At 43.1% G+C, this 15,087-nt stretch overlaps 1 protein-coding gene across 1 annotated transcript; it reads right to left on the reverse strand.

Moving 5' to 3' along the window:
• Positions 1-4,590: 4,590 nt before the first annotated feature.
• On the reverse strand, positions 4,591-7,468 carry LOC121556432 (DNA-directed RNA polymerases I, II, and III subunit RPABC4). The gene is made up of 4 exons (XM_041870333.1): positions 7,362-7,468; positions 6,724-6,792; positions 5,729-5,821; positions 4,591-4,851 (listed from the first exon to the last, which is right to left on the reverse strand). The coding sequence occupies exons 2-4, from the start codon at positions 6,782-6,784 to the stop codon at positions 4,829-4,831; spliced, it is 177 nt and encodes a 58-aa protein (XP_041726267.1). The 5' UTR covers positions 6,785-6,792; positions 7,362-7,468; the 3' UTR covers positions 4,591-4,828.
• Positions 7,469-15,087: the final 7,619 nt, after the last annotated feature.

A 15,087-nucleotide genomic window follows, 5' to 3' on the forward strand; every position in this document is an offset into this window, starting at 1 on the left:
TAGCTTTATCCTTTGAAAATAGACACGTCAAAAGATTCAGGGGATGAGCATGCACATCTTTACTATGTACCCATTGTTCCTCTTTAGTGCTTTTAACTATATGTGGCAAGTAAAAGCCTTGGGTAGTAAGTTGATACAATTCCAAGTCTGGAAGGTTAAAACCCCCCTCAGACTCCGGAAGGTTAAAACCCCCCTCAGACTCAGGAAGGTTAAAACCCCCCTCAGACTCAGGAAGGTTAAAACCCCCCTCAGACTCAGGAAGGTTAAAACCCCCCTCAGACTCAGGAAGGTTAAAACCCCCCTCAGACTCAGGAAGGTTAAAACCCCCCTCAGACTCAGGAAGGTTAAAACCCCCCTCAGACTCCGGAAGGTTAAAACCCCCCTCAGACTCAGGAAGGTTAAAACCCCCCTCAGACTCAGGAAGGTTAAAACCCCCTCAGACTCAGGAAGGTTAAAACCCCCCTCAGACTCCGGAAGGTTAAAACCCCCCTCAGACTCAGGAAGGTTAAAACCCCCCTCAGACTCAGGAAGGTTAAAACCCCCCTCAGACTCAGGAAGGTTAAAACCCCCCTCAGACTCCGGAAGGTTAAAACCCCCCTCAGACTCCGGAAGGTTAAAACCCCCCTCAGACTCAGGAAGGTTAAAACCCCCTCAGACTCAGGAAGGTTAAAACCCCCCTCAGACTCAGGAAGGTTAAAACCCCCTCAGACTCAGGAAGGTTAAAACCCCCCTCAGACTCAGGAAGGTTAAAACCCCCCTCAGACTCAGGAAGGTTAAAACCCCCCTCAGACTCCGGAAGGTTAAAACCCCCCTCAGACTCCGGAAGGTTAAAACGTTCCTTCTTATTCTATGAGTTTTATTTGCCCATATAAAGTCTATTATGGCCGAGTATACTTCTATAAAGAATGTCTTCGGTGGGGTAATTGGTAATACCTAGAATAAATATTACAACTTTGGGAGCCATGCCATTCTGAAGAGGTTTATTCTGCCAGTAAGATTTATGGGAAGATTGTTCCATTTAATTATATCTGCTTTCATGTTGTTGAGTAATGGGATAAAGTTATCTTTATATGTTTGTTGTCACATATTAAGCATCCTAAGTAATTCATATTTTTGTGGACCACTTAAAGCACAGGTGTCAAATTAATTCCATGGAGGGCCGAGTTTCCACTCCTCCCTTGTACTTGATTGATGAATTAAGGTCACTAATTAGTAAGGAACTCCCCTCACCTGGTTGTCTAGCTCTTAGTGAGGAACTCCCCACACCTGGTTGTCTAGGTCTTAGTAAGGAACTCCCCTCACCTGGTTGTCTAGGTCTTAGTAAGGAACTCCCCTCACCTGGTTGTCTAGGTCTTAGTAAGGAACTCCCCTCACCTGGTTGTCTAGCTCTTAGTGAGGAACTCCCCACACCTGGTTGTCTAGGTCTTAGTAAGGAACTCCCCTCACCTGGTTGTCTAGGTCTTAGTGAGGAACTCCCCTCACCTGGTTGTCTAGGTCTTAGTAAGGAACTCCCCTCACCTGGTTGTCGAGGTCTTAATTGAAAGGAAAAAACAAAAACCAGCAGACACTAGGCCCTCTATGGAATGAGTTTGACTTAAAGGACACCCCTTCCCTGTACCCCTGATTTAAAGGACACCCCTTCCCTGTACCCCTGATTTAAAGGATTGCTGTAGATCACGAGTTTTTCTTTTCCATTATTTACATTTTTTCCACGTTAATTTTATATCCTGAGATTTTAGAGCATTCTGAGAATATTTTTAGCAAGGTGGGCATTGAGTTTTCAATATTGGTCAGGTACAGTGAGGGAAAAAAGTATTTGATCCCCTGCTGATTTTGTACGTTTGCCCACTGACAAAGACATGATCAGTCTATAATTTTAATAGTAGGTTTATTTGAACAGTGAGAGACAGAATAACAACAACAAAATCCAGAAAACCGCATGTCAAAAATGTTATAAATTGATTTGCATTTTAATGAGGGAAATAAGTATGACTCCTCTGCAAAACATGACTTAGTACTTGGTGGCAAAACCCTTGTTGGCAATCAGAGGTCAGACGTTTCTTGTAGTTGGCCACCAGGTTTGCACACATCTCAGGAGGGATTTTGTCCCACTCTTCTTTGCAGATCTTCTCCAAGTCATTAAGGTTTTGAGGCGGACGTCTGGCAACTCGAACCTTCAGCTCCCTCCACAGATTTTCTATGGGATTAAGGTCTGGAGACTGGCTAGGCCACTCCAGGACCTTAATGTGCTTCTTCTTGAGCCACTCCTTTGTTGCCTTGGCTGTGTGTTTTGGGTCATTGTCATGCTGGAATACCCATCCACGACCCATTTTCAGGAGGTTCTCACCCAAGATTTGACGGTACATTTACATTTACATTTTACATTTTAGTAATTTAGCAGACGCTCTTATCCAGAGCGACTTACAGTTAGTGAGTGCATTCATTATTATTTTTTATATATTTTTTTCATACTGGCCCCCCGTGGGAATCAAACCCACAACCCTGGTGTTGCAAACGCCATGCTCTACCAACTGAGCTACATCCCTGCCGGCCATTCCCTCCCCTACCCTGGACGACGCTGGGCCAATTGTGCGCCGTCGCATGGGTCTCATGGCCCCGTCCATCGTCCTTTGATGCGGTGAAGTTGTCCTGTCCCCTTAGCAGAAAAACACCCCCAAAGCATAATGTTTCCACCTCCATGTTTGACAGTGGGGATGGTGTTCTTGGGGTCATAGGCAGCATTCCTCCCCCTCCAAACACGGCGAGTTGAGTTGATGCCAAAGAGCTTGATTTTGGTCTCATCTGACCACAACACTTTCACCCAGTTCTCCTCTGAATCATTCAGATGTTCATTGGCAAACTTCAGACGGCCCTGTATATGTGCTTTCTTGAGCAGGGGGACCTTGCGGGCGCTGCAGGATTTCAGTCCTTCACGGCGTAGTGTGTTACCAATTGTTTTCTTGGTGACTATGGTCCCAGCTGCCTTGAGATCATTGACAAGATCCTCCCGTGTAGTTCTGGGCTGATTCCTCACCGTTCTCATGATCATTGCAACTCCACAAGGTGAGATCTTGCATGGAGCCCCAGGCCGAGGGAGATTGACAGTTCTTTTGTGTTTCTTCCATTTGCGAATAATCGCACCAACTGTTGTCACCTTCTCACCAAGCTGCTTGCGATGGTCTTGTAGCCCATTACAGCCTTGTGTAGGTCTACAATCTTGTCCCTGACATCCTTGGAGAGCTCTTTGGTCTTGGCCATGGTGGAGAGTTTGGAATCTGATTGATTGATTGTTTCTGTGGACAGGTGTCTTTTATACAGGTAACAAGCTGAGATTAGGAGCACTCCCTTTAAGAGTGTGCTCCTAATCTCAGCTCGTTACCTGTATAAAAGACACCTGGGAGCCAGAAATCTTTCTGATTGAGAGGGGGTCAAATACTTATTTCCCTAATTAAAATGCAAATCAATTTATAACATTTTTGACATGCGTTTTTCTGGATTTTTTTGTTGTTATTCTGTCTCTCACTGTTCAAATAAACCTACCGTTAAAATTATAGACTGATCATGTCTTTGTCAGTGGGCAAACGTACAAAATCAGCAGGGGATCAAATACTTTTTTCCCCTCACTGTATATCAGGAGATCTGCAAATAAGTTTTGTTTACATTCATGTTTATCAATACTGATACCTGTTACGTTTGGGTCCTGTCTAATTCTTTCTGCAAGTGGTTCAATTGCCAGTGCAAACAGGAGGGGAGAGAGGACATCCCTGTCTTGTCCCCCTTTCGAAAGCAATTTCATCAGATAATGTATTATTTGTGTATATTTTTGCTTTAGGACATTTATAGAATATTTTTTATTAAATGTATTACTTCAGATGGAAAGTTGAAGGCTTCCAAAGTTTTGAAAAGAAAAGGCCATTCAAGATAGCCGAAAGGCTTTTCGGCATCAACAGCCATTATTGATAAATCTAGATCTTGTTTTTTAGCGTATTGTATTAAACTGAAACATGTTCTTGTATTTGTTTGTGTCCATTTTTAATAAACCCTGTTTGATTGATATTGATCAAGTCTGTTGAGACATTTGCCATTGTATTGCTTATAAGCTTTGTAATTATTAAATGTATGGGTCTGTAATCAGCAGGGGACTCTCCAGATTTTAACATAACTGAAATAACTGTTTGATACATGGAACTAGGAAGTACTGAACTAAGTGACGTGTGTTGTCATTTGTGTAAATAGAGGGGCAACTTTGTCCTAAAATCTTGAATAGAATTCTATGGGAAAGCTTCCATTCATGGTGCTTTTCTCTGTGTGAATGTTTTAACAATGTCTAATATTTATTTTTGGGTGATCTCTATTTTTAGTGATTATTTTTTGTCTGCTGATAATTGCTTCAGAGTTGTTGAGTCTAAGAAGGCTATAGGATCAGGCCAACTGTTGTTTAAATCTGTTATATAGATTTTCATACACGTTTTTAAAATAGTCGTTAATCGTGTTGTTGTTTCTAATTAACACATTTGCATCTTTATCTTTTAAAATTATAAAAGATTGTTCACTGTTTCTTTTCTTGATGTGCAAAAACCACAAGTTCAATCAATCAGAATGTATTTTATACACCATATCTATCATTGATTACAGTTGCAGAAACATAGTCAACCACCAGGGCGCCCATCCTGGCACCGCTTCCCAAGCCAAGGCACCCATCCTGGCACCGCTTCCCAAGCCTGTGGCATTTCCTAGAAATAATATGGAGTGTTGGTGACTTGGTGCAACACTGTGACACACTAAAAACTAACAGAACAAAAATGAGTTAATGTTGTCGTCGTCCACTTCACCGCGCGTCAAACACGACCACTGGAGTCTGGGAGTCGAGGAATATCAACAAAATATTATTTCAAAACAGATACGGAAAGCAGCATTTTTCATATAGTAAGTAGCCTTGTGCGAGCCGTACCAGCTCATATGAGCAGGTGCATATCTCCTGTTTTTGTAGCGTGAGGCAGCTTGATGTACAAATACACCCCCTGGACGCTAGTCTATCGCAGGGCAATTTTCTACAATGTATACTAATGATTCACTAATACAGAGAGGTTTCAAAGCATCAATTTAAAATCTGTGAACATCTGCATATATTTAAAAGCAGTGTTTCCTCTGGAACAGCAGTGGGAGGGGAAAAGGTTGTGGAGGAGGGGGTCCCTCCTAGAATTTTTATGTGAAAGGACAGAAACCTCAGTTCTGGTGACTTTTTAAAAGGACATTACTCCGAAATGACTGAAAATAAAAGCCTGCTAACACCATCTAAAATAGAATTTCCACCACCAGAAATGAGCCCAATAACACATTGGTAAAATTATTTGTTCAAATTATTTTTACATATTGGGCTATGTATATTTGTTTTCGAGATTGGAAGAATTGTTGTGCATTGACTCCTTCCCTATGGCACTCATAACTTGAATGCGCCACAAGAGAATATTCTCTCATAGAACACACAACAAGCCGACTAGGTAAATAGATAAACTATTCTACTATGGGCTTGTCTGATTTTTCTATTAATTACTAGTTTTGTTTGCAGAGGAAAAGTAAATGTGGACTGTTCTAGCATCTTCAAAGTGTGCCTCAGCAGAAATATATTTTCATGTTCCATCTTTTTTTTGCTTGGCGGCAATGATTTTGCTGTGGCGCAGCGCCTCAGCAGAAATAAGTGCAGCAGAAACACTGTTTAAAAGGATACATCTCTTCGTTCTCTTCTTGTACATGATTCTGTATCCACACTCTCTGCATCTGATTGGATCACGAGCCTTAATTTCATTTTCAGTGTGGCATTCTGTTTGGAGAAAAACATTTCAGCAGCTACTACATTACAGACATACTACCAATCATTCTGTAAGGTAGGAGCTGCAGTAGTATATCAATCATTCTGTAAGGTAGGAGCTGCAGTAGTATATCAATCATTCTGTAAGGTAGGAGCTGCAGTAGTATATCAATCATTCTGTAAGGTAGGAGCTGCAGTAGTATATCAATCATTCTGTAAGGTAGGAGCTGCAGTAGTATATCAATCATTCTGTAAGGTAGGAGCTGCTGTAGTATACCAATTTCTGTAAGGTAGGAGATGCAGTAGTATACCAATTTCTGCAAGGTAGGAGATGCAGTAGTATATCAATCATTCTGTAAGGTAGGAGCTGCAGTAGTATACCAATTTCTGTAAGGTAGGAGATGCAGTAGTATACCAATTTCTGCAAGGTAGGAGCTGCAGTAGTATACCAATCATTCTGTAAGGTAGGAGCTGCAGTATATCAATCATTCTGTAAGGTAGGAGCTGCAGTATATCAATCATTCTGTAAGGTAGGAGCTGCAGTAGTATATCAATCATTCTGTAAGGTAGGAGCTGCAGTATATCAATCATTCTGTAAGGTAGGAGCTGCAGTATATCAATCATTCTGTAAGGTAGGAGCTGCAGTAGTATATCAATCATTCTGTAAGGTAGGAGCTGCAGTAGTATATCAATCATTCTGTAAGGTAGGAGATGCAGTATATCAATCATGTAGATACATGTGTAGATATGGGTGAATAAAACAAGGGTAGACAACTGAAGGGGCATGTTATGAAAATTCACTGTAACAGTCTTAGTTACAGTACATAGACAAACCATGGATTTTAGAAAAATAGCACCCCATGTACAGTCTAATAGCATGTATAACATTACAGTCTCATAACATCAGACATTACCCCCACATATGTAGATCATAGGCTGTTGCTTGGGAGGTTGCACGTCTTTTTGAGCATCCATGCTTGAATCTGGAGAAAAATCAGAGGAAACATTGTCAGTACCGTTTGAGAGTGTATTTGTATTTATTTATTATGCCAAGGCAGCAGCAACTCATCCTGGAGTCCAGCCAAATTAAGGCAGTTATACAATTTAAAAAACATTACAATAGATTTCACAACACAATAAGCGTGTGCCCTCAGGCCACCAACGTTACTCTACTACCACATAAACCATTGTGTACATGTGTGTATAGTGCGTATGTTATCGTGAACGTGTGTATGCATGTGACCAATTTATGTGAAATAGCCGAAACAGCATGGCTTATAAATGAGATTGTAATGACTAGCTAACATATAACATGTTTGCTAAGTGAGCCAAAAGCATAATTATCTCACAGCAATTTAGCCAAATATTATGATAACTAACCCCTTTTATCTGTGGTTTAGCCTTAGCTAGCTAGCCTGCTAGCGGTCTACGGATGTTTTCCTGGCTATAGTTAGCAGGCTAACATCAAAATAATAACTGAGAAATATCAATGAATATATCGCGTGTTTAAACTCAATTCAATATGAAATAATTAGTCATTTAGGTAACCCACCGGTTTAGAAAGTTGTTAAATATGTTTATTTGTTTCTCTCATGCAAGCGTGCAGCACTGGACGTCGCAACAACGTGATTCGTGATTGGTTCCTAATCCTCAATTGTAATTGGTCCATCATGCTTGGCTAGTGCTGCTTTATTCAATTTATTTTATCAGTTTGATGTCAAATTAAATAGAACAATCGGTCCATAGATTCTTTCTATGTTTGTCTCTAGCTATATTTTGTTGTATTTTTTTTCTCCAGGGACAGGATGATTTTACGTTCATAGCTCCAGGACAGCAGAGGGCACTGAACACACCAATGAGCCAGATATGTTACCGGATGTATAAATGTGAAGCATCCGTTTGATGTTTCCACTCACTACCAAATATGGTGATGAGAGGAAGCCCAGTGGCCGGCAAAGGGAGAAGATGGAACGAGATTCATTTTGGCCGACATTCTACAAGTGTTCTCATCGATGAAACATTTGATTTCAATAAAGTTTTCTGTTCCCAAAACTAAAATATGTTACAAACAGAGTGGACTAAGTATTGTAGACTTTACCCTTTGTCAAAGTTTAAAACAAAAATGCGTTGTTTAGGCGTGCAAGGGCGAATTGAGTTATTGCGCAAGCGCACTTCACAGAGAGTAGGCGTGCCCTAACGGAAATATGCTAATATATGCTAAAACACGCCAATAGCTTGTTCTGCCCACTATGACTCATTTGTTCTCATTGGAAACGACAGGCTGTGGTGTATCTTGGGTTAGTTAGAATATAGTTATTTGATACAGCAAAACAATGACTTAGTTATAAAATGTGTTAGTTATAAAAAAATAATATTGAGGATGCCTTATTGGCTATTCCAATAAGAGGGGAGATGGTAGACGAAAGATAGTTCCTTGGCTGACTGAGGCATGTAATAAGGCCATCGGGATAATGCTTTTAAACGGAAGAATCATTTGACATTTGATAGCGTGATAGTCTTTCAGAGAAAGAGAGCGTTGGCTAGGAAAGTCATTAAGAATGCAAAGAAAGGTTAATGGCGGGAATTGTGTTCTTCTATAGGAAGGGAAACTCCACTGGGGGAATGTGTGGAACATGTTAAAGAGGATGATGGGGAAAGGAACAGTCCCGAGTGGCGCAGCGGTCTAAGGCACTGCATCTCAGTGCTTGAGGCGTCACTACAGACCCTGGTTTGATTCCAGGCTGTATCACAACCGGCCGTGATTGGGAGTCCCATAGGGCGGCGCACAATTGGCCCAGCGTCGTCCGGGTTTGGCCGGTGTAGGCCGTCATTGTAAAAAAGAATTTGTTCTTAACTGACTTGCCTTAGACCACTGCGCCACTCGGGAGTTCATGAGGAATGCTTTTCCAACAGTCTTGAAGGAGTTCCCACATATGCTGAGCACTTGTTGGCTGCTTTTCCTTCACTCTGCCGTCCTACTCATCCCAAACCATCTCAATTTAGTTGAGGTCGGGGGATTGTGGAGGCCAGGTCATCTGATGCAGCACTCCATCACTGTCCTTCTTGGTAAAATAGCCCTTACACAGCCTGGAGGTGTGTTGGGTCATTGTCCTGTTGAAAAACAAATGATAGCCCCTGTCAGGACTTCCTCTGAAGCTGCCTCCTCTCCTGGTTCGGGCTTCGGCGCTCGTCGTCACCGGCCTTCTAGCCACTGCTGCTCCTCATCTCATCATTCCATTTGTTTTGTCTTGTTTATTACACACACCTGGTTCATATCCCCTCATCATTACCTGTATAAGTGTTCCCTCTGCCCCCATGTCTTTGTGTGTGATTATTTTCATGTGGAGGTGATGATGGCTTGGTGGAGCTTTATGTATTGTATCTCCAGGATATTCACCCGTGTGCTTTGTTTTCTCCAGTGCACCGTTTTACCGCACTGGAGTGTTTTACACATTGCTGCGTACCGCTGTCTTACCGAATAAACCATTTATTCTGTGATTTACCCTCCTGCGCCTGACTCTGTCCAAATCACCCGCTACAAATCAAATCAAATCAAATTTTATTGGCCACATGCGCCGAATACAACAGGTGCAGACATTACAGTGAAATGCTTACTTACAGCCCTTAACCAACAGTGCATTTATTTTAAATAAAAAAGTTAAATAAAATAACAGTAGGGAGGCTATATATACAGGGGGGTACCGGTGCAGAGTGCACAATGTGCGGGGGCACCGGCTAGTTGAGGTAGTTGAAGTAATATGTACATGTGGGTAGAGTTAAAGTGACTATGCTTAAATAATTAACAGAGTAGCAGCAGCGTAAAAAAATGGGGTGGGGGGGGGCAGTGCAAATAGTCCGGGTAGCCATGATTAGCTGTTCAGGAGTCTTATGCTTGGGGGTAGAAGCTGTTGAGAAGTCTTTTGGACCTAGACTTGGCACTCCGGTTCCGCTTGCCGTGCGGTAGCAGAGAGAACAGTCTATGACTAGGGTGGCTGGAGTCTTTGACAATTTTGAGGTCCTTCCTCTGACACCGCCTGATATAGAGGTCCTGGATGGCAGGAAGCTTGGCCCCAGTGATGTACTGGGCCGTACGCACTACCCTCTGTAGTGCCTTGCGGTCGGAGGCCAAGCAGTTGCCATACGAGGCGGTGATGCAACCAGTCAGGATGCTCTCGATGGTGCAGCTGTAGAATTTTTTGAGGATCTGAGGACCCATGCCGAATCTTTTCAGTCTCCTGAGGGGGAATAGGCTTTGTCGTGCGCTCTTCACGACTGTCTTGGTGTGTTTGGACCATGATAGTTCGTTGGTGATGTGGACACCAAGGAACTTGAAGCTCTCAACCTGTTCCACTACAGCCCCGTCGATGAGAATGGGGGCGTGCTCAGTCCTCTTTTTTTTCCTGTAGTCCACAATCATCTCCTTTGTCTTGGTCACGTTGAGGGAGAGGTTGTTATCCTGGCACCACACGGCCAGGTCTCTGACCTCCTCCCTATAGGCTGTCTCATCGTTGTCGGTGATCAGGCCTACCACTGTTGTGTCGTCTGCAAACTTAATGATGGTGTTGGAGTCGTGCCTGGCCATGCAGTCATGGGTGAACAGGGAGTACAGGAAGGGACTGAGCACGCACTCCTGAGGGGCCCCCGTGTTGAGGATCAGCGTGGCAGATGTGTTGTTACCTACCCTTACCACCTGGGGGCGGCCCGTCAGGAAGTCCAGGATCCAGTTGCAGAGGGAGGTGTTTAGTCCCAGGATCCTTAGCTTAGTGATGAGCTTTGAGGGCACTATGGTGTTGAATGCTGAGCTGTAGTCAATGAATAGCATTCTCACGTAGGTGTTCCTCTTGTCCAGGTGGGAAAGGGCAGTGTGGAGTGCAATAGAGATTGCATCATCTGTGGATCTGTTGGGGCGGTATGCAAATTGGAGTGGGTCTAGGGTTTCTGGGATAATGGTGTTGATGTGAGCCATGACCAGCCTTTCAAAGCACTTCATGGCTTCAGACGTCAGTGCCACGGGTCGGTAGTCATTTAGGCAGGTTATCTTAGTGTCCTTGGGCACGGGGACTATGGTGGTCTGCTTGAAACATGTTGGTATTACAGACTCAGTCAGGGACATGTTGAAAATGTCAGTGAAGACACTTGCCAGTTGGTCAGCACATGCTCGGAGTACACGTCCTGGTAATCCGTCTGGCCCTGCGGCCTTGTGAATGTTGACCTGCTTAAAAGTCTTACTCACATCGGCTACGGAGAGCGTGATCACACAGTCATCCGGAACAGCTGGTGCTCTCATGCCTACAGCCACATGTTGTTCGCTAACAAAAAGATTAAGGAAGATGTCAGTGTTCAATTACTTGGAGAACGAATGGAAAGGGTAACAGAATGTACATTTTTGGGGCTTTGGTTTGATGAAAAGCTGGAGACATATTACATGTATTGAGACTAAATGGAAGAAAGTTAGACCCTGGTTTGATTCCAGGCTGTATCACAACCGCCCGTGATTGGGAGTCCCATAGGGCGGCGCACAATTGGCCCAGCGTTGTCCGGGTTTGGCTGGTGTAGGCCGTCATTGTAAAAAAGAATTTGTTCTTAACTGACTTGCCTAGTAAAATAAAAAAAATACCGATGTTATGGCTGTTTCAAACAAAGAAAAAGCAGACGCTCTAGGAAAAGCTTTTTTGCAGCAGTGCATAAAGTTGACAATCTAAGTGATGAATGTAAAAGATGTGAGGAAGAAAAGCTAAAAATGCATGAAGATGTACAACGTTACTGTAAGAAGTGTGATTCTGGAGAGTCACTGGATGCTGAATTCATCATGTTTTAAATAACGAGGGATTTGGAGGGGTGTGTTTGCACTGCTCCAGGTGAGGATCGATTATGCTACATTATGTTTAAACATCTGCCTGCAGAAGTTTTGGGAAAGATTTTGAGTTTATTTAACAAAATATGGAGGACAGGAATGCTACCATTAGGATGGAAACGTGCTGTGGTGTTGCCTTTTGTGAAGCCTGGTAAAGATCCATCCAGTCCTGCTAGTTATAGACCTGTTGCACTTACACTACCAGTCAAAAGTTTGGACACACCTACTCATTCAAGGGTTTTCTTTATTTTTACTATGTTCTACATTGTAGAATAATAGTGAAGACATCAAAACTATGAAATAACACATATGGAATCATGTAGTAACCAAAAAGTATTACATCTTATGAGGACAATAGTTGGGCCTGATTGGGGGGTAGATAGGCCTTCAGGTCTTTACTGAATATTTTTCGTACTTTGATGAGATGGTCCATAGATTATGGGTGCTTTGTATATGGTTCTGCAGCTTTTACATCGCTGTTGCACCTTGATAGGATGCAAGCGAGGGCACTCAGGATGGGCGATGGTGCATTTACAATTACACCAGTTGAGGCTTTACAAGTAGACACTGGGGAAATGCAGCTATCCCTTTACAAGTAGACACTGGGGAAATGCAGATATCCCTTTACAAGTAGACACTGGGGAAATGCAGCTATCCCTTTACAAGTAGACACTGGGGAAATGCAGCTATCCCTTTACAAGTAGACACTGGGGAAATGCAGCTATCCATTTACAAGTAGACACTGGGGAAATGCAGCTATCCCTTTACAAGTAGACACTGGGGAAATGCAGCTATCCCTTTACAAGTAGACACTGGGGAAATGCAGCTATCCCTTAGAGTTAAGCTAGCCCTGGCATTCTGGGAAGACTGAAGGGTAGTACGGTAGATCATCCTACACTGACAGTATTGGAAGACTGCTGGGAATATGAACGATATCGAAAGAGCGGTTTTGGGCCAGAGATTGGAAAGGGGTTGATGAGTATGGACTCAGGGATCTTGTTATAGGGCCGTCTGTGGCAATAGGAAATGTGTCACCATGGTTTTATACAAGACCACATGTTGACCTTAGCCTGATAGAAGAAAAGAAACAGTGGTGTGAAGAAGATCATGTAGGAACAATAGTGGATCAATATATTACTAGTCCGTTTTATTCTTGTCTTGCGGTGTATACAGATGGTGCCAAGGATCTCATGAATGGGAAGACAGGAGCGGGTGGATTTATTCCTGAGATCCATGTTAATCTATGCAAGAGACTAACAAATTATTTATCTGTATATTCAGCAGAAATTGTTGTGATGGATAATGGAGGTGCAACCAAGAGGAGTAGTAATATGTTGGGACTGCATCCGTTTTGTGTAGTTTAAGATCTGGAAAGTCAGAAAGTGAGGATTTATGGTTAGAAATAATGATGCTGTTGTTGTTGGGGTTACAAAGATTACAAATAAATGGTATTGAAATCCAGTTCTGTTGGATTCCGGCTCATACAGGAGTTAATGGACATGATATAGTAGATTTAATAGCAAAAAGAGCAGTGAAAAGTAATATTGTGGTTAGATTGCTGGCAGAGACAATGAGATGACAGTAGTAAGGGCATATATGTTTATAGTACAAGGAAATCTGTACGGGAGATAGTGTCATATAATGGGAACAGAAGGGAGGAGGTTATGTTTTGTAGGATGATATCAGGGCATACGGAATTGAAAGGGAAACATGGTAGAGGAAATGGTTGAACGTGTATTATTTTGTGAACTGTATGGTGTAGAAAGGGAGAGGTTGTTTGGCAGGGTCAGAGGTCGGACGGGAATGGGGAGGGGGTGGTATTTTGGGTGGGGGTGATGGGAGTAGTGAGGTTTGTAGGGAATTATTTTATTTTATTAGAAATTCAGGGTTAGTTTAGAGAATATACTGGTATAGATGGGTCGTGACAACAATGAGTAAACGGGGAGGAGAAGGTTAGAGGAATAGGTGGGATACCCGATCTGTAATAGACTATGGCAGTATAGCGTATGGTTCGGCAGCCCGGACCTCACTGGAAAGGCTAGATGTCATACAGGGGCAAGGACTCAGAATATGTAGTGGGGCGTTTCGGACGTCCACAGTGGCTGCATTACAGGTGGAGATGAGGGACATGCCATTGCAGATTAGGAGACAGCAGCTGGCAATGAATTACTGGGTCAACCTACAGGAACATGGGGTGTCTCATCCTGAGAAAGGGATTTTACAGGCATGCTGGGAACATGAGTGAAGACAGAACACAAGCTTTGGGTGGGTGGGTAATACCCAGGCGAAGGAGATGGGACTGTATGGAAGGGAGTTTAGTCCAAAGGTAGCTATTCCTGTAAATCCACCATGGCTACTCCCGCCTCCAGTAGTTTATCTAGAAGTGTTGGAGAGACTACAGAAAGATAGGGAGGGGGTTGATCCATCTGATTTCTTTAAGAGACGTCTGGAAACTGTGTATCAGGATTATGTGGCCATTTACACAGATGGTTCAAAAGATACAAGTACAGGACGTACTGGGTCAGCATTTGTAGTGCAGAAATGTGGGGTGGAAGTCAGGAAACAGATAATCTGGCTGTATATATGGCGGAGCTGATGGCCATACTGTTGGCCTTGCAGTGGGCGGAGCTGATGGCCACACTGTTGGCCTTGCAGTGGGTGGAGGAAGTCAAACAAGACAGAGTAGTTATTTGCTCTGATTCATGTGCAGTGTTAATGAGTCTCCAGTCCTTTAGCTCACGTAGCAGACATGACCTGCTTTATGAGGTGCTACAAACCCATGGCAGGATTAAACAGATGGGTATTCAGATAAGATTTACTTGGGTCCCAGCCCATGTGGGGGTGGAGGGGAACGAGGCAGTAGATTAACATATATACAGTGATGGTGAAGATATGGCAGGAGCAGTGGAGTAGAGATAATAAGGGAAGGCATTTATTTCAAGTACAGAGGAAAGTCGGGGAGGGGAGGACGGCAGGAAGGACAGGAGAGAGGAGGCTATTTTTACAAGATTAAGGGTGGGACACAGCCAGTTGAATAAGACATTAAACGTGATAGGAAAGCATCCATCAGGAAAGTGTGATTATTGTCAGGAAATAGAGACTGTGGAGCATGTATTGCTACAGTGTGGGCAGTATCAGAGGGAAAGAGAGAGGATGAGATTTAGTATGAGGGAGAAGGGGACACAGGAAATTAGTTTAAAGAGTATATTGAGTAGAACGTCATTAGATATAGTCTCAAGTATTGTGTTATATTTTTTTAAGAGAAACGGGGCTGGCAGATTGGATTTAGTTTATCCCTGTCTCTTGCCCACACTCCAGTACGGTAGGTGGCGGTAATGCACCATAACGTTGGATGCCAACCGCCGATAAACCCCACTGAAGAAGAAGAAGAATCACCGCCGATAAACCCCACTGAAGAAGAAGA

This window comes from Coregonus clupeaformis, unplaced genomic scaffold (genome assembly GCF_020615455.1).
Source record: "Coregonus clupeaformis isolate EN_2021a unplaced genomic scaffold, ASM2061545v1 scaf0055, whole genome shotgun sequence".
NCBI classification, from domain to species: domain Eukaryota; kingdom Metazoa; phylum Chordata; class Actinopteri; order Salmoniformes; family Salmonidae; genus Coregonus; species Coregonus clupeaformis.

Coding starts and splice junctions, on each gene's coding strand:
- LOC121556432 (XM_041870333.1), bottom strand. CDS start 6,784: ATGGATGCTCAAAAAGACGTGCAACCTCCCAAGCAACAGCCTATGATC. Junction 5,822..6,723: donor TATGATCTACATATGTGGGG/GTAATGTCTGAT, acceptor TTCTCCAAACAG/AATGCCACACTGAAAATGAA. Junction 4,852..5,728: donor CAAGAAGAGAACGAAGAGAT/GTATCCTTTTAA, acceptor CCCAGACTCCAG/TGGTCGTGTTTGACGCGCGG.